General features: G+C 38.8%; 1 protein-coding gene across 3 annotated transcripts in view; it reads right to left on the bottom strand.

Annotated features, from left to right (window-relative positions):
• Positions 1-22559, bottom strand: part of LOC140937324 (A.superbus venom factor 2-like) — a 41824-nt gene extending 19265 nt beyond the window's left edge. For 2 of the 3 annotated variants that reach the window (XM_073386868.1, XM_073386869.1), the window contains exons 1-24: positions 22422-22559; positions 20966-21135; positions 19695-19720; positions 18098-18311; positions 17688-17743; positions 15868-15885; positions 15411-15462; positions 15165-15244; positions 14989-15031; positions 14792-14876; positions 14504-14603; positions 13677-13913; positions 9310-9519; positions 8770-8880; positions 8456-8518; positions 7644-7835; positions 6926-7087; positions 6257-6331; positions 5744-5798; positions 5152-5202; positions 4609-4749; positions 3995-4127; positions 2258-2486; positions 502-750 (exon numbers count right to left, since the gene is read on the bottom strand). In XM_073386868.1, the coding sequence (XP_073242969.1) occupies positions 502-750; positions 2258-2486; positions 3995-4127; positions 4609-4749; positions 5152-5202; positions 5744-5798; positions 6257-6331; positions 6926-7087; positions 7644-7835; positions 8456-8518; positions 8770-8880; positions 9310-9519; positions 13677-13913; positions 14504-14603; positions 14792-14876; positions 14989-15031; positions 15165-15244; positions 15411-15462; positions 15868-15885; positions 17688-17743; positions 18098-18311; positions 19695-19720; positions 20966-21135; positions 22422-22477 (2808 nt within the window). In that variant the 5' untranslated portion in view covers positions 22478-22559. The remainder of the gene's footprint in view (positions 1-501; positions 751-2257; positions 2487-3994; positions 4128-4608; positions 4750-5151; positions 5203-5743; positions 5799-6256; positions 6332-6925; positions 7088-7643; positions 7836-8455; positions 8519-8769; positions 8881-9309; positions 9520-13676; positions 13914-14503; positions 14604-14791; positions 14877-14988; positions 15032-15164; positions 15245-15410; positions 15463-15867; positions 15886-17687; positions 17744-18097; positions 18312-19694; positions 19721-20965; positions 21136-22421) is intronic. The other variant, XM_073386870.1, reaches the window with a different exon arrangement.
• Between the last annotated feature and the right edge of the window lie 2299 nt (positions 22560-24858).

The raw sequence follows: 24858 nt of genomic DNA, 5'->3' as shown, positions 1-24858 counted from the left end.
TGCTTTGTTTTACTTTGTATTTGAGGGCAATTTTCCAGTTACCATCCCCCAGGGGCTTATATTTGAAGGGGCGATTTAACGGAGGGTTTTTTACGTTACCGGTTTGGGGGGCTTATATTTGGAGGGGCTTATACATGGAGGGGCTTATTTTTGGAATTTTACGGTATGCTCTTTTAGTTCCTGCTAATGACACTTGTTTCAAAGCGAAGCTGTTTTCGTTTTTACAGAAAATTGATCACGTGACCAATTGAGTGCATCGATCATTATACGTTTCTGGGAAACTGCCCACCTATCCCTCCCCTAAGCCAACATTAGCGCTTAGTTCTCACTTAAGGGGAAATGTTGGCTTAGGGGTAGGTGGGCAGTTTCCCAGAAACGTGTAATGATCCGCAAGTTTAATGGGTGTACCTTTAAGTTTTGTATCATCTCCTAAATCCTCGCGGCTTTACAATTTTTCTTGCAAGAATGAACAAAATAGCATCAAATTTTTATTAAACTTACCGCAACCAAAATGTTTCTAAGCACCACGTCACTCGCCACTACAGTTCCAAATTGTGCTTGTAGACTTACATCTGGGTGCTCAGCGGTGACGCTTACTTTGACAGAAACTTTACCAAGTTTGATAGGTATTATGGGAAATGACACAGAAGTTGCGTCATGGCTCTTCAGAGTTAGTAACATTACAGCTGATTTTTGTCCAGCTGGAACATAGGTACAGAAGTCTTTGTTTTCCTCTAGCTTTACCTTCACCTTAAAAAAGACATTATTAAGAAATCATTGGTTACTTAATGAATAATAAATATGATTGACTGTGGATCCTTTTAATTGTATTAATGATACTCTAGCAAGCTTTTTGGTAATATTTTCTATTGTGTTTTAAATGACCCATTATTGACTTGGCGCGATAATGGGTTGTATGATGAGGCGGGGCATTATCTTATCTTACAGTGCAAGCTGCAGGGTGGATAGTCAAGATAACGATAGCTGGCTAGACACCACCCACAAAGCGGGCTATAAATTCGTGAGCTTCGCTATCGCTCGCCCCTTTTTTCTGCAAACGCCGATCGTGAGCTGTTTAGCTTTTCAATAGTGAATTTCTTTCTTTCTCCGAAGGAACAAGCCAACAAACAATCAGGCAAGCGCAATTTTTCCCCCACCCCTGTTTTTTTTTTGTAGTCAGGTAGCTTTTAATTTTTTTTTCCGTTCTTGTTGGGGTGCCCTAGCTGAGGACTCTGTTTGGTTTTCCTTAGTGCCCGCTATTTTTCCTAAAATTTTCTTTAACCTCATGGCTAAACAGCGCGTATTAATAATCGGGCACTCCTTCGTTCACCGTCTTAATAATAAAGGATTAAATTAACTGCAAAAACCGTGGACGAAGATCCTGCTAGTTGTAAACGTTGGATCTCTGAAAAAGAGATCTAATCAGCCAAAATATAAAGAACCAAGAACGAGAAGTCCAAAGACTACTGCAGAGCTGATTTAAAACAACGTGTATTGTTTTTTATAACAATATTTCGGCTGGCCATACCAGCCTTCTTCAGGTTTACAGATGTTACATCGTCTTAAGGCGTTTGTGCAGAAAAAGAGGCACATGCAGGCTTTTAGAAGCCTTAGTGGTATAGCAGATATTTATCTTCATGGAGTTGGCGGCCGCACGATAGCAAAATTTCGTATAGACTTTCATGTGGTGCGCCAATTAGTGTCAGATGTGATTATTTTGGAGCTCGGCTCCAACAATCTGGTGGAGCTCTCGCCGTAGACAGTGGGTGCAGAACTGGAAAGTTTAGTTCGGGAACTGTACGAGATTGACTCGGTTCAATTTGTCGTCGTAGGGCAAGTTCTCCGTACGCATACACCGAACTCGGTCGAGTATAATTGTACGGTGGGCAAGCTTCACCAATATCTTAAGATTGTCCTAGAGCCGTTGCCTTTTTGTTATTACTGGCGGCATAGAGGTAATCTTTTCTGCTGTGTATAAAAAAAAGACATTTTCTCTCTAGTAAAAAAAAAAAAGGTAATTGCTTTTACATGGTTGCTAAAGGTCTCCTTTCTTTCGTGCAGCGGGATGCTTCCGTGGCGGCTGACAAATCTTCTAAGGGCCTCGACTTGACCGAAACCAGAAACCGCGCCTAAAAAGTCTCTGGCACCCAGGGTAAATTGCCTTACTCAACGGCGCGAATTACTAAACGAATTTCGCAAACCTTCTTGCAGTTTGGGGTTCTCATTACCCTTTTGTTTGTACACATTTATTTTTTACCTTTAAGTTGAATTCCGCGTAATTAAACACCGTAGCAATCACAGATATCTGCTCTCCTCTCTGTACAGAGTAAGGCAATCGAAGAGAAACAAAAAATTCCTTAAAGGTTTTGACGTAAAGTGGACGAGCCACTCCTAGGCCTGTCAAATTTGAAATTCCAACAGCTTGTATAACCCAAGTTGTAATAGTGTCTGGTAAGGTGGCCAAGAAATGAAACTTGCCGTCGTTACTGAAAGTAAATTCAAGGAATAGACTGTTACAGATGGCGAAGAAAGTGAGGTGGCAATATTATTTGAAAAATTGTAAACTAGTGCAAAGTTATTAAAAGAGGCTAGAGGAATGTAGAACCGCGTCCCCGAAGGAGGTGGTGCTGTCATGTAAAATGACCTGGCCATCCTGGGGGTCAGGAATTTAATATTATATATCCTTCTTTTTTTCTTTCTATCGCATTGTTTTGTTCCCATTATCCCAAATACTTTTTACGCTTCCTTGTTCTTAAGATATTTTTTTCCCCTGTTCAAATTGTTCATGTTGCCTTGTTGCTTTAAAACCCTGGGAGACCCTACTTTGAATGCCACTTCTAGAAGGGAAATAGAGCGGTTAGGCAACAACGCAAACTAAGCAAGATCTGAAATTACTGTGCTTATCAATTATTAAACCATTCGAACCTTAGTATTTTTTATCTTAGTTCTGGTTTTAAACCTTGGTTGTAGTCTTAGTTCTTGGCCGTAGTTTGTTGACCCTTTTTTTTCGAGGACCCTTCGGAAAATCACCTTTAGGTGATTGGAGGCCTATTCTTTAAATTAGCAATTAATGAATGGGGCTGAATAGGAAATGAAGAATTAAGCAGATCGAGGAGGGTGTTATCCACCGAGGCCGAAGGCTGGAGTGGATAACACCCTCCGAGATCTGCTAATTCTTCATATCCCACGAAAGGCGAATTCATTAATTGCTTTATTATTCATTCAAAATAGTTCCTAGTTTAAAGACATAGCTAAAACATGCTGCATCGATGTTAAGTTCATCTTCGATAGTGTACGTTTAGGTTTGTCCAGATCCACAAATATTCTCCAAATAGCAGATGTCGCACTCCGAGTTGTCTCCTTGTTGTTTTTGCCATGTTTTTAGCTATTACTTTGCCCAGTTCCAGCTGTAGTTCTTACTCTTGAAACGAGTGAAGTGTCCGCCCTTTTTTTTTATTTCACAACAAAACAACTCAACCTCGTCCCCAGGTCTTCTCGGTAACGGTGCCTTAACCTGTAGCGGGCTACATTTTTGACGTCATTTCCTCGTTAAACACAAAATTCTTCCAAATTTGGTCATCAGTAACTGGTTATGGTGAATTATGCGTGCACCTTTAACCAATCAGAATTGGGGAGATATTTTCAATGAACTATTTATTTAATATTTTATCATTAACATAAGAACTCTATGTTCAAAAATTTAACCAAATTTTGGATTGGTTTACATCAAAAGGTCACGTCTCTAGGTTGTTATTGGTAGATTTCTGTTTATTCGGCTTCGTCGCAATTACTATTGACTGACCGTAACTTAACTTTAGAGACCGCGCGTTATTGATAATAATGATAATAATATTAATAGTAATAATAAGAATGACAATAATAAAGATAAATGAAAAGTGCAATAAAGCCGATTCCAATGATCAAAGCACCAGGAAAAGGGACCCTTCATCTTGAAAAAAGTGCCGTTGTTATTATTACATTGCTCATTTCTTACCCAACAGTATCTTCTTCAAAAATCCAAGTTTCAGGAAAGTATTGTCTCACTTGTCCTTCGCTGACCGCCTCGTCATCGAAAGCCAGTTCGAATTGCTGAACCTTTCTGGAACGTACTTGTGTGGTGGAAGGATCTGGAAATAATTTGAAATGCGGACATTTTTTCAGCAATGGTGCATCTTATCTTAGAGGTTTAGTCGTTTACGGAAAACGAGAAACGGGAAATGGTAGAGAGTCTTATACTTTGGCGAAGTGTATCCAAGAACGATGATAAAGTATCAGTTCTTTTCACGATTTTCATCAACCGCAACCAACGACAAAACCTTTCTTGTGATAATAAGTTTCATTTTCATGAGAATGAAAAATCATTTGATAAGAGAGGCTTTGGGTAATTTGGAAATAACGTAAATGTCATTTTCGCCGTTTGTAGTTTTCGAAATTAGACGTGATTTCTTTCTAAACTGAAATCTGTTTACTCTATCTAAATCTCTATTGTGAACAAAGTATCTTCCATGAAATCCCCCCCCCCCCCAAAAAAAATGAGTGCATTGAAATTTTATCACTGAGCCAAAGTTGGCAGTTCAAATAGCTTAGCTATAATCAAAGTACAAATACCTGTTTCTCCAGTATAATTAAAACAACATCGTCGAAATTCCTGCTTGCATTTTTCGCTTTCGTCAGTCATCCAATATTGAACACGGATAACACATGATGCTCTTGATGGCATATATCCCTGCTGACAGCATTTAACCAGATCTACGAGTGGGAAACAGACCTTTTTACCGAAACGACGGCCATATTGAATTAATTCGATTTAAGGAGTATTATGGGATGTTTAGGGGGCATGAGCAAGATCAGTTGTACTCGCTTAGTATTAGATATATAGTCTTTCACTGTATATTTCTCGGGAAAAAGGCGATCTTTATTAAATCCTAACACGGCACAACGATCTTTAAGATAAAATGCCCCGAAGGGCGCTCGTAAATGCTAAACGGAATGCGCTCATGCCCCCTGGGTATCCCATAATACTCCTTAAATTCTGACTTATTCAATATGGCCGCCGTATCGGTAAAAAGGTCTATTAAATAGCAGTAATTCCTAAACGTAAAGTATTATTTTAAGCTAGTTTGAATCAGATGAAGCTTACTGGATCCCTACCTTCGCCGTTTGATCTTTTTTTCCTGGGTTTAGACTGAGGACAAGCGAAGTCTGAAAACAAAGACGACGCTTAAAATCTATGTAAATAACTTTATCTGGGCAAAGTTAAATATGTCAACAGTCGTAAGACGAAGTAGAGCGCAGGATGTTATTCCTAGCATAAAGTTTATTATTGCGTTACCAATCTGGATGAGATATTTACTCCCTATAATGACGCCGGTATTCAAATCTTACAATTAACTCATTGAAAAATAGGCATTTTCTATAAACCTGATGTAAAAGAAAAGGATAAAAGATGGCGACCATTGCGGCCGAAATGTGGAAATAAGCATCGATTGCGGATGATAAGGAATTGTCATTTTTAGTAAACCATACATGGGCTATGTATCCAGGCAAAATATTAACAGACAAATTATAACCTCGACACCATGGGGGAAATATCAGTGTGCTCATACGTTCAACTTTTAACGTTACCAAACCAGTTGTTGGTGCAGCCACTGGCAAACGTGATACTAAAGTACAAGCTAAAACGCTGAACGTTTTAATACTGGTAATTTCGATTTCCTCAACACCAACAAAAAGCCCTGTTTACCAGAACGTCCTGTGCTGGTGATATCCGTGTTTGTTAACACAACAGTTCCTGCCCTCTATAAGAATAGAATCAGATTTAAACGAACGGTTATTTTAGCACAAAATGCGAGGAGTTAACTACATAAGTTATGCACATTTAGTTCTCTTTCATGCATTAACCCGCGACTGAACACAAAATAAGTGCTTTAAAGTAATCCCAAGACAGTAAAACATAGCAAGAGGGATATTACAGTTTTATACAAACAGTATTTTTTCCCACATTTTGGCCTTAACTTTCATAACAGCACTATCTCAAGAAGCCGTACTCATGGCCGGATCTAGGGGTGGGCCAAGGGGACACCGGCAGCTCCTCCATCCCGTTTTTCTGAGAATTTCCCTGTCTTATTGTTAAAGAATTCTCAGTAAACATAAATGTTATCTATAAAGAAGGCAAGAACCCGCGCTCCTCCCATTTCTGATTTTCTGTCTCTCTTCCCCCCTCCCCCCCCCCCCCGTCCCCGGTACATGTACTTACAGTGAAGACGTCCTCGCTATCTCTACCAGCTCCAACACCACATCCAAGATCCAGTGACTCCCAGAGATTAAACACCTACGTTTATTCAGGAAACAAGAAGCAAGAAATAAGGATAAGGGATCAACAAGCAAGTAAAATATAAGATAACCAGTAAATGCTATCTCCCTCATTCAAAATACTCCGTTTTTTGTGAAACAAACTCCTCCAATTATGGGTTAACTACCACAAAATTGCAAGGTGCCTGTAGCAATTTTTAACTCTTATAGACCAGCCACAGAGGCCTTGTTTTCTTCGACTGATGTCAGCAAGAACATCAAAGTCTAGGAAATCTGTTAGTTTTTGTTTTTTTGTTTCCTTGTTTTTCATTTTTGATTTTTTGGGGAGGGTCTTCTTGATATTCGATTCCATGCTTTTTTTTTTAATTATAAAAGTAATTGCTTTCCACAGATGTTGATAGAAAAAATGTATCAAAATTCAGCTGGTAGCAAAACCATGCCGTTACACATCAAAACCGAAGGCAGGTGTTTTATTACTATTTCGAAAAACATTAAGCTTTGAATGGCAAGCTTGGGCTTTTAAATCGATATCTCATGGAAAATGGTAAATATCTCGAACGTAGCTATCAATCCATGTAAAGAATTCCCTCTGTTGTCTAGATTTATCGCTTACTTTTTTCTTGTTCAATTTTTTGCGATTTCTGAGGAGATAAACGCTCTGATCTACTGCAAGAAGTCCAATTCTAGTCCCAGGTGTCGCGGAGAGTTGAATCTTGTACTGAGTGCTCGGATATTTGGATTTTTGACCATCGGACGAGTCTTCATGAAATACCACCTACAAGCAAAGGTTTGGAATTGTTATTCTTTCTGTAGAAGAATTCACAACGAAAGTGAAACTAGTTATAAATTTTGTATATCTGTGGAAACCACGAATGAGCGTTATTTGGAATTGCTTTCACTAATAAGTAGATCAATGTTACCCTTTCTTTCCCGGGTAACTTGAATGTCCTTCACCGGAAAGCTTGATAAAGCGACATTAACACAGATTATTTGAGGTGTACATGCCAATCTTCCTCGTTGACATTCCATTCCCTAGATGCCATATATCCGATTATACACCACGGATGTCAAGTATACAGGTTCTAGCCCTAACCTACCCCTTTCCCCTTAATGAATCGTTACAAACAAGAGCAGAAGGTCAAACGAATTCTTCTTAACTGTTAAAGACAGTGCGACAAAACTGACAAAAAAGCAAAACAAAGAGAGTTTTTCCAAGTTAATTCATAAATTTTAATTTATTAAAGAGGGCAGACAACATTTAGCTTTAGATGTCACTCCCATGCAGCGTCATAAAGGTCCTTTTCAGTTGAATTCATGGCAAAAAATATTACCTTATTTGGTAGTCCATCGTCAATCTCAAGCAATGTGCTGTCCACAATAACTTCACCATTTTGTCCAAAGTAGAAAGCCACCAGACGTGACGAAGGAGACATTTCTGGTAAGATCCTAAATCGAAAACTCGAAATCACTCCAACAACGTAGACTTTGATCCACTGAGCAAGTATTTTACCCCGTGCAATAACCTGTGTAGAAGGAAAAGGTGAAAACAAGCCATTTTACGTCTTTTTCGGTCGTTGAGGAGAATTTCCTGGACATTCCGTCAACGTGTTCCATGTGAGATAGATACTTTATAGATACTTTATTATAAACACCATTGCAGCCGTGGGCTGAATTACGGGATATTTACAAATACTGATGATAACAAAGAGAAAATAAGAGAACTTATCTACATCTTATGGACATGGCTAAAAATAAAACTTTTCTTCAAACGCTCGGTTTTACATAGGGGGAGAGTGAAATCACTTTTGCGTCTCAGACCATATTTACAACTCTTCCTTTGGGGGAGGAGGCTATGGAGACTATGGGTGGGGTTACAGACGATCTCGTCAAACAGATCGATTGAAATCTTTTCTCTCCTCTCATAAAGTTTTGGTAGGCCAACTGTTTCTAGTGCTACACTATATGACAGGTCAGGATAGATGATTCAAAGAATCAAAGGATTAAGTAATCTTGTATGATCGACTATGCTGATCTATCGATCTCAGAAATCAATCTTCAAAGTACTTCCCAGCTAATCCTTAAAGCTAACCAGCTGATGAGGGAAGCTAATTTAATGTTTGCATTAAAATATATATAACCTTACCATAAAGGTTATCTTTGAAGCGTTCTTATTCACAAAAACGTCACAATTAATGTGTTGCTTGTCCTGTAAAGAAATAAAAACATAGCTAGTGACTGAGAAGTATCGAAAAGAAATATATTTTGAAATCAAAGGGAAACCAGAAAGTCTTAATGTCAAAAAGTCTTAATGAATTTGTTTGAAAGCTTATTCAGTGATAAAAAAGTTAATGCCAATAAAACTTACAAGTACAACTTGGCAACAATGAGCAAACAAATGGAATGTGATAAATGACAAAAAAAGCGTGTCCAGAATTTATATTAGACTTGTGCACGTACCCTAATAGCCCGCACATACAAGAATGTTCTTGAAGGAGAATGATAGGCATGGACATCAAACTCTATAAATGTATTGTGCTCCTCTGGTATGTCATCCTTCTCGGTTTCCACCTACGTAGGAAGAATTAGATACTGCGATTATGCCCTGTAATAGCTTCTGTGGAAGGATTTTAAAAGAAAGTGGAAAATAATATAAGACGTGGCGTGAGGAAGAAGGGAAGGGAACGCCTGCAAGGAAGCCAGTTACTTTCGCCATTCCACCACTCGTTAATCTACAAATCGGAGCTATCTTTGTAACGCCTATTTGTCTCTTAACGCAATCGAAACCTCTAGTTCCTTCTCGGTAAAATCACTGCACTCGAATCAAATATCGTGTTTCTTGTACCTTCCTGACAAAAATGAGAAAAAAACGAGTTCCAGCACGCCTAAATTTCCGATTTCCCTTCCCCTTAAAACTTCTTCCACGCACACTCGACACCTTTCATCGACACCTTTCAAATAGAGGTCAGAATTCTGTGGTTACGGCAGTATACGACTCACCTTAATCTTCATTGATTTGACATTTCCCGGCGTATCTATAACAAAACTGGCCCTGCCCTCTGCGTTAGTTCTGTCTTCGAAATTCACATTATCTCGTTTTGTCGCATCCTTCCCTACTTTGATTTCTTGCCCGGATGTAGTTGTTCCTGTCACTGATATGGACATTGGAATTCTTCCTGCAGGTTTTTTGTTCGGGTACAACAGGTCAACCTAATAGAGGCAAAGTAACATATTCATCAAATTTGCCTCAGCTACAGCTTTAAATAGTCAAAGGTACAAGTAAAATCGCAAACACTAATGCCCGCAATAATAATTGACAATAAGGTAATAAATTTTCTGTTCCGAACTACTTAACCGCAGGACAGGCAAGAGAGTGCACAGTTAAATCAATTGTAAATGTGGCCTGAATCAATGGCCATTTTTTGCAAGAACAGTCGAACCTTCTAGGGAAATCGAAAAAAGTTCGAGCTAGCGGAAGTTCAAGTTTTCGTGAGTTCGAAGCAAATAAACGGAAATAAGGAAATGAGACGGGAAAGCAATGCATGTAACATGCACACTTCAAAGCTTGATAAATCATTCACAGTGCTGCAGGAAACTGTATTTTAAACTGACTATACTGTCACAAACGTAATAAATAATAATAACAATCTTTTAATAGGATGCTCCATCACAAGAGTGGTTTACATAGAGGTCCTAATTACGAGATGTATATTATATAATACAATTAAAATATAAAAAGGTTAAGCTAAAATCGATATATATGAAAAAAAAAAAAAAAAAAAAAAAAAAAAAATTCAAGCTAAAATCCAGTTACAGAAATAATTAAAACATACACACTACAAGTACTCAATTATAAAAAGCAGAAAAAAGACACTTCTTAAAAATTGGAAAACTTGCTGAGTTTCTTACAGTTCTCTCTAATTCATTAAAGTCTTTGAAACAGTGGTACCGCGAACGTTGTTTTCCCCAATTATATTTAATTTTGGGGAGCTTGATAGTATCGTTATTGCGCGTATTGTAGGAATGTATATCACTCTTTCTTACAATGTCCAAAGAATGATTAAGTTGGCCATTAATACACTTGTATGCATATATACATCGATGACATTTCCTACGTTCTTCAAGATTCAGCCATCTCAAGACAATCAATGCATCGGTGGATGAGGAGTGAGGTGATCTATCTAATATCAACTTAGCTGCTTTGTTTTGGAGAATTTGCAATTCCTTCATAAGTGAGACATTGTCCTTGTCACCCCAGACTAAATCAGCATAATCAAAAATAGGTAGCACTAAGCTATTATAAAAAAGTAACCGGGCATCATAAGGTAAATAATACTTAATCCTACGTAGAAGACCAAGGTTTTTATTAACCTTACATGAAATATACTCAATATGGTCGGACCATGTGAAAGTTGAAGACAACATAACTCCCAAATATTTAAAACTACTTACAGAATTTATATCAGTGTCAAAAATAGATAACGTGAAAGAGGAAATACCAACAAGTTTCCTATTACTGCCTATAATCATGGATTTCGTCTTAGTAAGATTTAAAGTTAACTTATTTCCATGTAACCACTGGGCAACTTTCAAGAGATCATCATTTAGTGCCTCTTCTAACAGGTGTGGCTCTTTAGCAAAGTAGTACAGGACCGTGTCATCAGCATACAAAGTCACTTCGCAATTCTTTATAACCAGCGGAAGGTCATTAATATAAACCAAGAAGAGAAGCGGTCCTAGAATGCTCCCCTGTGGTACCCCAAAGGTCATCGGGAGAGGGTCAGACACAGCATCGCTACAGGCAGTCCGCTGTTTACGATGATTCAGGTAAGACTTGAACCACTGTAGAGTGCTGGGCGAGACATTGATAGCCGACAATTTAGATAGCAAGATCGTATGGTCAACGGTATCGAATGCCTTGGTCAGATCTAGGAACACTGCACCGCACAGGTCTCCACTCTCCATATGCAATAGGACCTCATCTGCAAAACTGGTGAGAGCCGATGTTGTAGACAGTTTGGGACGGAAGCCAAATTGTTTGCTTGAAAGGAGATTATTTGAATTCAGAAAGTCATAGAATTGGGAATGGACGACTTTTTCCAGAATTTTACTCATTGTTGGCAGAATAGAAATTGGGCGATAATTTGACGCATCTCTCCTATCTCCAGTTTTGAAAAGTGCAGCCACTTTCGAGCATTTCCATATTTCAGGAAAATTGCCAGTGCGAATAGAGAGATTCAGTAACTTGGTGATCGAGGGACAAATAGCACGCGCGCCATACTTTAAAAGTCTCGCACTGATGTTGTCCAAGCCAATAGCTTTATTTGTCTTTAGAGAAAGCAGATGCTTGAGTACTGTTTTCTCATCAACTTCGTCAAGCGAGAAAGACTGTAGCATCGTGGCCGATCTGACTGGGAACATAGCAGCAGCTGATATTTTATTTGCAAGACTTCTGCCAATGGATGAGAAATAACAGTTGAGCACGGATGCAATAGAGGCTGGGGTGGTGTGTTCAACACCATCAACTACGATACATTGTGGGCTCGAGGATTTAGTCTTGCGCGAAGACACCTCATTCACCGCCTTCCAGATCTTTCCTGAATCCCCTTTAGCCTCTAAAATCAAGTCACAATAATACTTGGATTTTGCTGCCTTGACTTCACGATTGACCCTATTTCTTAACTTTCTATAGCGAGCCCAGTGAAAAGCAGAATTGGTTTTCACGGCTTTACGATGGTGAAAATCACGATCCTTCATCACCTCACTGATTGTATCATTCAACCACGGGAGCGGAACACCTCGTATTCTTCGCCTTTTCACGGGCGCATGCAGGTCAGCTATTTCAGAAAACAAGTGATTCCAAATAAACACGGCGTCGTCGATGTCTTCCTCGTTTTCAATGATGTGCCATGGGACGTTATTCAAGTCCGCTAGGAAGGTGTTCGCATCAAAGTTTTTATAAGAGCGGTATTCAATTGTCTTCGGTGGTGCCTTAATTACACCTGCTTTTAAAACACAATAGACGAGGTAGTGATCACTCAGCGAAACAGGAACAACACCGGAGTCATTGATGCGGTGATCATTGTTCACTAAAATCACGTCAAGCAAGGATTGACAGGTTTCCGTCACTCGGGTGGCCTCAGTAATGAGTTGCGTAAGATCGTGTGAAGTTGCAAATTTTTTAAGCTCTTGTTTTTCTTTCTTTCTTGAAAATGGCAGCATATTTGCATTTAGGTCGCCAAGAAGCACGAAATCACATTTTTCCAGGTTAACTTTCGTCATAGATATCTCCAAGTTTGAAATAAAGTTCGCAAAGTCAAAACCGGGGGCTCTATATGCACAACAAATCAATACTGGGCGACATTTAGTGCGCGATAGCTCAATCCATAGACATTCATTTGCGGCTGAGTAAAGATCATTCCTAACACGAAACGGCAAGCCTTCCTTTACATAGATTGCTACCCCACCAAAACCTTCTTTGGCTCCAGACCTATCCAGGCGAATGCAATTATATCCTGGAATAATAACATGAGAGTCTTCATAGCAGTCATCCAGCCAAGTCTCACTGAGTGTAAGAATATCGATCGTTCTGTTATCCAAACCCTCCAGGCGCAGCGAGTCTGATTTGTTCCTCAAGCTTCGAATATTTAGATGAGCAAGCCTCAATCCTCGTGAACTCCTAACATCCTCCAAACTCCTATATCCAGGGTTGAGTTCAACATCTCCGGCAAGCGCTATTAGAGCCAAGGCTAGAGAGCCATGAAGTATAAGCTTGCACGTAATAAAGCCTTTCTGGAAAGCTCCGACTGCTTGGTGTTTTGCTGGACGCCGTGCCAGAGAGTGAAAAGATTGAATTTTAATCCTGCAAGCTTCTTGGGAAGCAAAATATAGGTTGCTACTATTGCTTAGTGGCTTCGTTGATGATTTGTTTTGTTTTATGCCATTCAAGATAAGAAACAGGCAGAGCAGGAGGCCAAAATTAACGGACAACGTGGTAACGCGTCCAGCCATCTTGGTATGCAAATTTTAACCTTGACGTAAAGACAAAGTATACAAGTTTTTTGAAATAACGTCAATGTTTCGGACTGCAGTAAACTTTTTTAAAACTTGCGAGGCGCTTTCCAGCATGGTTCAAGTTATGGAGGGTAAATTTTTATAGAAACGATCTGAAGGACAACAAACATTACTTCGAGTTAGCGAGAGGTTCGAGCAGCCGACTAAGGTTAGAGTTACCAAGGGTAAATTAAGTACATGTATGGAGGAAATCCAGGGGAAATCGATTTTGGTCCGAGTTAGCGCGAGGTTCGCGTAAGCAATGGTTTGAGTTAGAGGGAGTCGACTGTATATCCATCGGTCGTAATTCATACCTTGACCAGAAATGGAAGGGCCGGTTTGAAAAACTCGGCGGTTGCTTTGTGTTCAATAGTGAAAGGCGATTTCACAAAGAAAATTCCATTGTCGATTGCGCTCTCTTTCTTGCCAGAAGTTTTCTCAATTACGTCAACCTCAACCTGAAGGCGGCGACCAACTGGGAACCAAGGAAGACCAGGAACTTTCTTTATTTCATCTGTAGTAACAACGACATCTGTCTTTCCGTCTTTCAACTAAAAATATTTTTCAGTAATTTAAACACAGGGCAAACAAACAAACCTCTTTGTTTTTATGCACTTGTTTTATGGTTTTGATTTACTATTATTTTTCCTTTTACATTAAATATATACACAGAATTTGGAAAGATGAGGCAAGGGAACCAATTGTCAGCTATTTTGGACCTGACCGTGCACAACTTTCAACAACGCTTAATAGCATTAATTCCCATCGTTTTGAACTTACTAACGATAGAAATATCGCATTAATTTATTCAGTCACAATTAGTGAACAAAAAACAAAGGATTGTGCACGGTCAGGGAGCTTCCAACAAAACCTACAGTACCGTTGTTTTCAACTTTGATGTCTGCCGGCTTTAATAATCAGCCTCCTCTACTAAATATCCACAGGGTAAAATCAAAAAACTGAACTAAAATTTTGTTACCCTGATATGACCAAACTTAATATAACAATCCCGTAATAATTAAATAATAACATTGTTTCCCCCCAATCATTTAACAAAATGTTGAACGAGCCTCTGTAATCTTTTAACTATCGTCACTATTAATGAACTATAAGTCGACCATAACATCAGGAAACTGATTACCTCAGGAGAGGACTGTTTCACTGAGACCGCTTTAATGCGTTTTCCCACCATAGAAAACTTTACAAGTGTTGTTCCATCAACCGGCTTACCAAACGTGTATCTGCGAAAAAAGAATATAGGCGTACAAAATATTAACATTATTTTTTTTATTCAGTTAATTTCTATGATGTGCGATTCAACATCTGGATGTAAACAAATACGGAAAGGGTTAGGAATTCGTTGAAAATGGAAGGGTGTTAGGGTCGCTAAAATTGAATTCGATAGATTTAAGCAAGAAAACATGCATACTTAGCTTCAATAGAAAAACCAATGACTTTCATATTGGGCAGTACATATTTTGGTCCCGAGATACTGACAGAAAACTTTGGAAGCACTGAAAAAATAAACGAATAAGTAAATGAATAAATATGCATTCAGTTTAAAAGGTTTTTCAAGACAAACACGGAAGAGGCTGTGAAAAATTTCAAGTCTTCAGTTATCCTTACCATACTCTTTGACTTCAAACGTCACTGAAGTATTTTGCGTGTTCTGAACAAAAAGATGATTTTTATTGGTAGCAATTCAACTACATGATAATGAGCAACACATATAAAAGGATAACTATACTATCAACAAAGAAAAAACATTAAAACAGCACGGTTAAATTAAATATTAATATTACCTCGTGACCATAAAATGCAAAGACAGTCCAATTTCCTATTAGTGCAAACTCACTAAGCCCAAATATTTTGGTGATAATCCCTGGATAAAAATTAAAAAATGCCTTGTTACTTCGTTGCTTCTTGTTACTAGCTCATAGTCCTAAGTAAGGGTTACTCTAGCTCTAAAGGGAATTTATAGTGCTCTAAGCCGGAATCTACTGAAACGGCTAGTTGAAAATTTGTCAGTTGATACGCTTAGTTCTTACCAGTTTCAGTTGATAAATCCTTCCATTTCTGTACCACAACGTCTTGCGGATTCTGAGAAAAAATATTTGCACTGTCAAAATGAAGATTAACTTCTCTAAGAATGGCTCCGTTAGGACTGGCACTTAGAACGTTTTTCGTCTAAGAAAGATGTGTGATTTAGCAAGACTTATATGAAATGACTGTAATAGGGAAGGAATCAATAGTAGATATCCACTTCACGAAGGTGTCAGTTAAATAAAATTTTGTCCTATTTCTGAAATATTTTCCTTCCTAATGCCCGATCAGGGGCCACGCACGGGACGTAAAAAATAAACTTGCGTTACGATTAAGGACTACACGTGCAGTGGCTTTCCAGTCGAGATATTTGAGAAAAGTTGGTAATATCCGCGACTATCTGTGATCGAATTTCCAGAACAGCCAAAGTGTGCTACGGTTTATTGAAAAAGATATCCTTACCTTTACAACAACCGTCACCTAAAAAAAAAAGGAGAGACGAAAGTCAAACCCGTTTTTGTTCTTGTTGCTGTTGTTGTTGTAGTTGTTGTTTGTTTGTTTGTTGCTTTTTTCTTTGTTTTTTTCTTTGCCATATTTTTCCTGATCACTTCCGAGCTAAGAGTCTTTTCCCTTCAGTAATGAATGATTTCCCAGTAATGTAAGACTTAGTTATGCGCACAGGATTATGGGATCGCCAGGGGGCAAACATTGCAAGTCGCTACAAAGAAATGTATGGCTTGGAGCTGTTTCTCCGTTAAAAGCAGTGTCTTTAGACAGAGAATGCCGTATTTTGCCGTGATTTTATGAGAAGCGGAGGTGAATAGTGTTGGTGCTTCGAAATTGTAAGTTTTTGTGGGATCAATGCTATGAAATCTATCGATAAACACTTCTTGCGTAAGGTCGACTGTGAAATTTACTGAATGGTCTCGAAATATATAGCACTAACTTAGGTATAAATGAGTGGGGAAAGCGGACTCATTTAAGCCTTTCCAGTTCATGTACTTACATGTGCTCATATTCAAAACGAGTGTAATTAAACTCCGCTCGGCGATCACAATGCTGTGCCAGTTTGTGAAAACGATCGAAGGTAAGCTTATGTGTTGTCGAATTTGATATGTATTAACTTTAAAAACAAAAATATCTTCCCCACATTAGTATATTGATTTCTTCTCGCCATAAAAAACACACACAAACACAAGCGAATGTCTTGTCATGATCCAGAGCACCAATGAGTTCTAATGCCTTTTCCAATCATTTTTAGGGAAGATATAGAATGTCTGAATTTCGCACATCAACTTGGTATTTTATATTTACACACTCTGACTGCTTTTGTATCGGAAATCTTACTCGTTCGTACGATTTCTGCCTCATCTACTAATGGTTAAATACCATGTAGTTTCCATGAAATATTTCGTAAATGTCACTTTGTTTATACCAAAGTAAAGGAGGATTTTTTATCTTGATGGCCACGTACATACCTATGATTGTTGTCTTGTCACAAACCGCACAGCGCCGCACAGCACTCATCGCGGCCGAGCTTTGTTACACTCGTCGTAAATATCACCACACGTAATTATAACTTAAACGCTTAAATGAGCCAATCCTCCTACATGTATTTGTACTATATATTTCAATTCAATTTGTACTATATATTTCGAGACCTTTTCTTCATGTAGATCACTGTAAATTCAGTAAATATAAATTTCACCCCCAACCTCACGCAAGGAGTGTTTATCGATAGAATTTATCGCATTAATCGCACAGAAACTTGAAATTTCAACGCCCCAATATTAGTCTCCTCCATTTCTCTTAAAAGCACAGCAAAATGCGGCATTCTCTGTCCAAAGACACCGCTTTTAACGGAGAAACAACTCCACGCCATACATTTCTTTGTAGCGACTCGTAATGTTTGCCCCCTGGCGATCCCATAATCCTGTGCGCAAAACATGGGTCTCTGATTACTGGAAAATCATTCATTGTTCACTATCCCTCGGGTACATTTTGGCAAACTTACATGACAGTCGGTTGCTATAGTCACGCGATATAACGTCACAAGTGACAGGAAAAAAAGTCCTTTCCCTTTTTCTGCCAAAACTGGTATAAAAGAAAACCAAGAGGTTTAACTCTAACATGGTGGTAGAGGTTATGATTTTCTTCTCGGTCAGAGATTTGTAAAACGAAATACAACACTAATACGGATTACTAATAATAAGCGTTTAAGAAGAAATAGTTTTGGACAACTATACTAACAACTACGTGATTTATTACCATGGGAACCTTACTTTTTTCTGCTTGGCCGGTTTGAGATCAAATCCAAGCGGCAGAATCCTAATTTTGACTGAAAATAAAAGTTACCAAGAATAAAAACAAGGTAAGAGATAAAGACTTTCATGGATTAACTATTTTTGTTTGTTTTTGGGATGGTGTATAATAATGAGTTCCAAATAAAGGAAAATAACATTTAGGTTGCCTCCTTAAACAGAACATAACAAGGAATTTTATCGACTCTGTTTGACCATGTCTATGTCTATTTCTGTACAATGTGAGAAGTAAAAGAACCCGTTGAAATGCAGCGACACTTAAGAAATCAAGTAAACCAGTAAAAAGGGTTTTTGCCATAAATTTTTTTCTTGAATGGTCGTCATGTTATTTAAGAGATACATTAAGATCTAGATATTCAATTTACAACTACCTTTCGTATACTCCAAACTTTCACTCTGCTGTGGAGTGTAAATTGGTTTATCCGTCTGCACAAGAACAACACCATCCAGGAAACTGACAAGAACTTTCACCTCCTTGTCAATGAAAACATCACTATCGTTGGTTTTGGCAATCAAGTAAGCATAACGATTGGTCGCCATGTCATCATCATCGGTAGTGTCCAATGGAAAATCTCGTTGATTTAGCTGTATAAACAAAAACAAGGGAGTGTTTTAATATTATGGGCAGTTTCATTGTGTAACATAAAGTATTAATAAATGTCTCGCTTTATATTTTTTTTCTTTTGTTTTTCTTGTTTTGCTTATTTGTTTGTTTTTAAATCTTAATTATATGCAAAGGTAAGAAAACATTGAAGACCAGCGATCCTTTGCCTCTCAAGTCAGTGATAACACCATGCAACGTGTTCTTCTAATTTTATCCACCTCAAAGAAAGTGCTAATCCTTGGCAGGCTGGATTTTAATTAATAATTGAATTTATGCCAGCGAATGTCAAGGATTGTAACGTTAACACGGATAATTATTTCCTCTTCTCTTCTGCTTGAATTGAGTCTCAAAGACCCTTAATGCAAGGTGCGTTCTCTTGCACGTCAAGCGCGACGGAGTCGCGGAGTCGGAGTCGCTTTGTGATTTGTTTACTTTTCGTGCTTCTGCTTGCGACTCCGACGATCTAGTGTTTACTTTATCGTCAACGACAGAGTCGTAAGCGGAATCAGAACGCTGTTTTCACTACGCTTCTGATTACGACTCAATCATTGACTCTGTCGCTAATGAAAATCAGCCTTAAGTAGTACGCGAACGTGAACCGCAGCGTGATTTTGGCGGGAGAACGTGCTAGCCGTCGCCATTCTACCACGGGTTTCAGCAAATGTCGTAGTGACGGAAACAAGTTTTCAGATGTTTGAAGTTTTATAATTTTTCAATCGGAGAAGCATTTAAAGGGGATATGTCACGGGATGTAAAACTAATCTTCACGTCAATTGAATTCCAAAAGTAATGCTCCAGTTTAGTTATTCAAGACTATATTTAGGCATTGAAACTGTCTCCTGTCGCCTGTTGCAATGGATGACAAAGATGGACTTGGATTGAACTTAACAGAGTTTGGCCAACTTTTTAAAATTTTAATGCTATCCTCTTGACATAACCCCTTTAAACTTCTTCAATAAGAACAGCCGTGCGAACTCTTTTGTGATAACGAGTATAATGAAGCTTTCCGGGATGCATATTTTTGAGAATATGCGAAAAAAACTTTAAGTCAAATCTCGTGCTCGTAGTCTTCGACGTCATCTATGAATCTAAAGGTCTCTGACATATTGCTTAATTGTAAAAATTTCAGTTGCTAAACAGAAGTTAATATAGCCTGGGACCAGGCTCCTCGGTGGGGAAAAAGGCGGGAAAAAAATCGACAAATTAAAGGCGGAAAAAAAAGGCAAGCGAGGCAAACCTCCCCAGTACACCGCTTGGCTTGGCTGTATTCGCCCACCGATCTTTTTTGCTGTTTCACACTGTTTTTTTGCCTTTTGCCCAACTGCAGAGCCTGGTCCTCGGCTAAAGTTAATAATACACCTTACCTTGAGTTTCAGCATGCCTGGTTTCTCTGTTGAAGCCAAATGTTCAAAAGAAGTTAGACGATAATATCTCATTGTGGTAACCGAAAATGACAGATTAAGTAAACAGTCATTAAAATTAAAATAGAGACTCAAAACAAACTTTTTCCGTCCACAGGCGACGTCTAATTGAGGACACAAAAATAGAAAGACAACTTTTAACATTATATCATCATCACCATCATTATCACGTCGTCATCATCGTAATCATTATCATCATTATCATCATTTTCATCATCATCATCATTATCGTCATTATTATCACCATTATTATTTACTATTATTTACTGATTATTATTTACCATTTAATATTTATAAAATAACTAAGATAGTACGCGAGTTCTGATCGGCCGAGAGGAGTGTTTGCATGAGAGTATGTAAACATTTTTGTGGCGTCAAGATGTTTTGCTTTTCGCGCGCTAATCACGCAAGCACGAATTTGAAAAAGTTTTCGAGTTCATCACTCGACAAGTTTATTTTATTTGCCCATCCCTTCGTCGGCTGAAACTTGGAAAATCGTTACAAAGAAGGTGTGTCAATTTTTTTTTCGCTTAAGCTGACATTTTAAGCGAGAAAAGTCCGTATTTCTGAAAGCATCTTTTTGCAAAACAAGAACTGATTACGCGTGCAAGACTTCGTCGACAAGACTTTGCGATTGGTAAGAATTTCTCTTTTAATCAGTGCCACAACAAAGAGTTTTGCGTTTTTTCTCGGAAAGTTATTTTATAAAAGCAATAGGAAACTTTTTTCCGGTGTTTGCATAGCCTGATATAAACACTCGAGGCGTTGGGAGAATTCTGGACGGTTATGCAAACCCTCGACTTCGTCTCGGGTTTGCATAACTGTCTCGAATTCTCCCAACCCCTCTCGTGTTTATATCAGGCTATGCAAACACGGAAAACGTTTTCTATTGCTTAAATAGTAGATTTAGCCAGGGATAAAAGCGAAGCTCTGGTTAATAATACTTACAAAAACCTTGGGTTGCATATGGGTTGCTGTAACTGTTGATTGAGTTATTTTATATTGGTGTGCTTGTGGTGCGGACGGACGGGAGGACGTACGGTCACGTGGCTACCACAATTTCTCGGACGCATACTTACCCATGGTGCTCCCCAGCACGCGCCTCGCGCGCGAGAGAGCTCCGCTATTATTTAGTAGTTTATTTTGTACTATTATTTTTTTTACATTAGGAATAAATAGAAACAACGTAAACTTGGCTATGAATAGTCGTTTACCCCTTGCGAAAACTCCATTAGCCGCTGACAAGTTTCTCTTTTTGTCAGGAAAATCTTGAGCAATAACTGTCACATTGACTGGTTTGTCTGTATTGTAGAGTATCACTGAAATGGTCTCTTCGACACCAAGGTGAAAGATGTTCGGGGCAGTGATGAATATTTGAGCACTTCTGTAAGAGAAGGTAACAAAACACGTTTCTTCTCTATTACAATACACTGAACAAGTAATAACTAACATGTAAAGTATGTCACATGACAAAAATGGCGGTCTAAGGAACTTTGCTGTCAAACTTTAGTTTGTTTGGAACGAGTTGTTACCACATTTCTGAGGAAAAGGTGGTCACACACCACTGAGCGGCTGGCACCGCTGCGTTTTTCTCCGCGATCAATCACCTTTGACACCCCTTCTCAGTATCTTCGTGTTCGAGCAAGAAGCAAATAACGTTCAAGGAATCATTCCTTGTCCTTCATTAACTTGACACTTTTAAGAGGAAAAATATTTACGTCTATTAAAATGAAATCAAAACTTCCGCTTCTCAGTTTAGAATATTTTTAGAAACGAGGAAGATTGCAGGCAAAAGTCTGCTTCCTTGCAGAACGGGAAGTAGTTAGTTACCAAAAAAACATCTCATTGTTCTTAAGTCCGACGGAGCTACAATTATCTTTTATGCACCTCAATATCGTAACATTCGTAACCTCAAAATCAAACTTCATGATAACTAAGATCAATGCGACTAATATAACATTGGATGTAAATGCTGAAGACCCGGGGGGAGGGGGTTTTCACTTATATGACCTATACGGCTGATACGGGAATGTGCCGCCGGACAAGGTATGTTTTTTGACCTCTCTGTCCTAATCAGGGTATATCATTTCGTTTGAGTCTGTCCTAAATTCCTAAACAGTATTTAATTTCGTGTGCGTCTGTTGAAATGGTATTTCCTGCACGATCGATTTGATTTCTTAGATGAATTTTGTATACAAAAGCAATGACCATAACGTAGATTTGCTCTGTTGCAATTGCCAATAAATGCCTTCAAAGCAAGACGGCGTGCATTTTCTTCTTTGTCGTAAACAGCGTATGTATTTTAGTATTTTTTTTGTCCTAAATAGGGTCAGGGTTTGACTGAAACCCTCAGCGGCTCACCAATAGCCAAATATTAATCAAGTACCCACCCCCCGGACCGAAGACCCATTGATGATTAAGTTCAGTCCAGTTCGTCGACATGCTATACCCATTTTTTTTTTTTTTTTAATTTACTTTTGTGTAACTCATTCCTTGCAATCGCCAAGCTTCGGCGCGAACCGCCTCATTAACGACAATTACTGTGTTTACATAGATGTAAGTCTCCATCGATTTGCCTTGCCGTAATCTTAGTAGGCATACATGCCCACAATGTCATTTCACTGATTTTGGGCGAATACACCACATAATTTCTTTTTCAAATAGCCTTACCGTTTTGTAGATACCACTGTTACTCCGGAGAACATCAACAGAACGATTAGTAACATTTTGGGAGCTTGAGATTCTCTAAAACACGCTTATTTTCATGAACACGCAGGACTGAAGACACGAGTTCATCGAGCACGTATTGTTTTCTGGTGTAAGAAAATAGCGAAACTCGATCTTCCGGAAGTAGTACCCAAGCGACCTTCGGCGGAAGAGTATTTTCCTTGGGTCATCAATCAAAATAGAAAGGGCTGAAACTTCTTAGGTTTTAAGAGCCATTTTCACTAATTTTATTGGAATGTACCTGGTGCTAACACGAGGTATTTCTAATGTAACGTTGTCAGGCAGAAGAACAGTGCCCTGGACATCACATGTGTGCTCATGAGAGGTATGTTAGAAATACTTGTTGCAATATTATTTTTAAGAGAAAAGTTTTCGTATTTCATTGTTATATTACTTATTTAATCTTACCTTCTACCCTGAGAATTACATGACCCTACAAGCCTTAGAATTGAGATCGTTTTTGAATAAAGATAATGATGATGATGATGATGATGATGATGATGATGGTGATAATGATAATAATGATGATGATCCAACACCGTCAAGGTAGCCTACAATAAATACTGTACAGGCGTATTTTTTTAAAAGATCGGAGCATTCAGGCTAAGTTTATATGGCGAAAAAAACTTTGTCCCGTGTATTAGGGTCATCCTCCAAGGCGAACTAACTTAATTCAAATTGGCAAGCAGTTTATAGGAGAAAAAAGAAAGCATACTCTGGTTGTCGCGTTTTGACCCTGAGTTGATCCGGCTGGGCGAGCCAAAGTGTTCACACTGAGAAACGTTGGCCCGGCTAGGAGGGTGATTCTACCATCACAAAAGGGTGAACAGGCTAGTCGGATCACCCTTCTAGACAGGCCAACTATTTGTTTCTCATGTAAAAGGTTCGCCACTTTTTTTTTCTCTTTTTTTTTTTTTAAGGAAATGTATCATCCTCTATCATAAGCTCGCCCAGGGAAGCTAGGGTCGGCGGATGACCCTTCTACCAGGGAAAACTCTTTTTCTCCATCTAACGGGGTCTCAGTGTTTCCTTTGACTTTTTTCTGCGTGTGGTCGCCATCTTTGATTTTGAAAGCAGAGGAAAAGTGAGGAGAGCAGGAAGTGCGATTGTTGGTGGATAAGGTGGGTATGAGGCGAAAGGATATGCACCGCAGGAAACTGTACTTATAAAGGAGACGTGCCACTCATCACAATGTCTGTATAAACATGCTGCCTTGGCCCCTATTCTCGAGGTTTTGACTAGTCATTTTAGGAAGCCCAGTTACATTCAGAGGAATACCCACCTTTCTCATGGACAAGGAAAAATTTTTGTTGCCGATCATGTAAGAAGGCAGAAAAAGCCTTAACTAGAATTTCGTGACCATGAAATCCCTCCAAATTCAACCTCCCGAGGTTTATTTTTGGAGGGACTTAAATCCGGAGAGGCTTCATTCCATGTCGAAATTTTACGGTACGATTCACAAGGTTGGTTGAAAAAGTGAAAATAATGACGTCCTTTTTGTTGCAGTTGACCTCAACAAGGGTCCATTAAATCAAGCCGCTTGTCCGACAGAAGTGGATTTGCATGTAGTACGAGCAGGTAGAATTCTTGCCTGAGAAAACAACCGACATTTCTAGACGCCACCACTGGTTTGACCAGGACGTCTCGTCTGAGGAACGAGCACAAAAATTCCATAGTGATGACGCTTCTGATTGGCTGAAAATATGGTTCATCCAATCAGAATCACCGCCCAGATCTGGGAAGTAACGCGCAATCAATATGGAATTTCTACGCTCGTTCCTCAGGCGTTATTTCGCTGGAAAATCAGTGGTGGCGTCGCGAAATGTCAGCTACTTTTTAAGCCTAGAAAAAGAACTCACCTCAAGATCTGCGTCAAATTTTGATGAACTTGACTACGAGTAGGTAATGTTCAAAGAGAGTAATACTTTTAAAACTATGCATAGATATGCGTTACTACGGCAGACATAGGAGAGTCTTTTAGATCCGTCCTTTACTGATCAGAGATAAATTTCAATGAACTAGCTACTGTGTATCGCTGATTTCAGTGCTATTGAACAAATTAGTACAGTTTTTCTCATTTCCTACGACAACTGGCACACCAACTTCGAAATGCTCACAAACTACCCTGTTTAATTCTGGGACATCTAACCGCTAAAATGGCAGGTTTAATTTCTTTACCCAGTAATTTAACCGGAGGAAAAGATGGTAGGCTTCTCGTAGTCTGCTGAATTCCGATAACCAGGAGCTTAGTCTTATCGGGGTTTTTGACTAGTGGAAGAGAGTTTGTACAACAACGTACATCTTCCTATTGCCGAAAGATCTTTATTATGCAATAATATTCGAGGGAAGGCCGAGGAAAATTTTAGTGTCGTCCACATAG

Source organism: Porites lutea, chromosome 5 (genome assembly GCF_958299795.1).
Source record: "Porites lutea chromosome 5, jaPorLute2.1, whole genome shotgun sequence".
NCBI lineage: Eukaryota > Metazoa > Cnidaria > Anthozoa > Scleractinia > Poritidae > Porites > Porites lutea.
The sequence above is the reverse complement of the archived record's forward strand: the minus strand, read 5'-3'. Positions and strand labels throughout refer to the sequence as shown.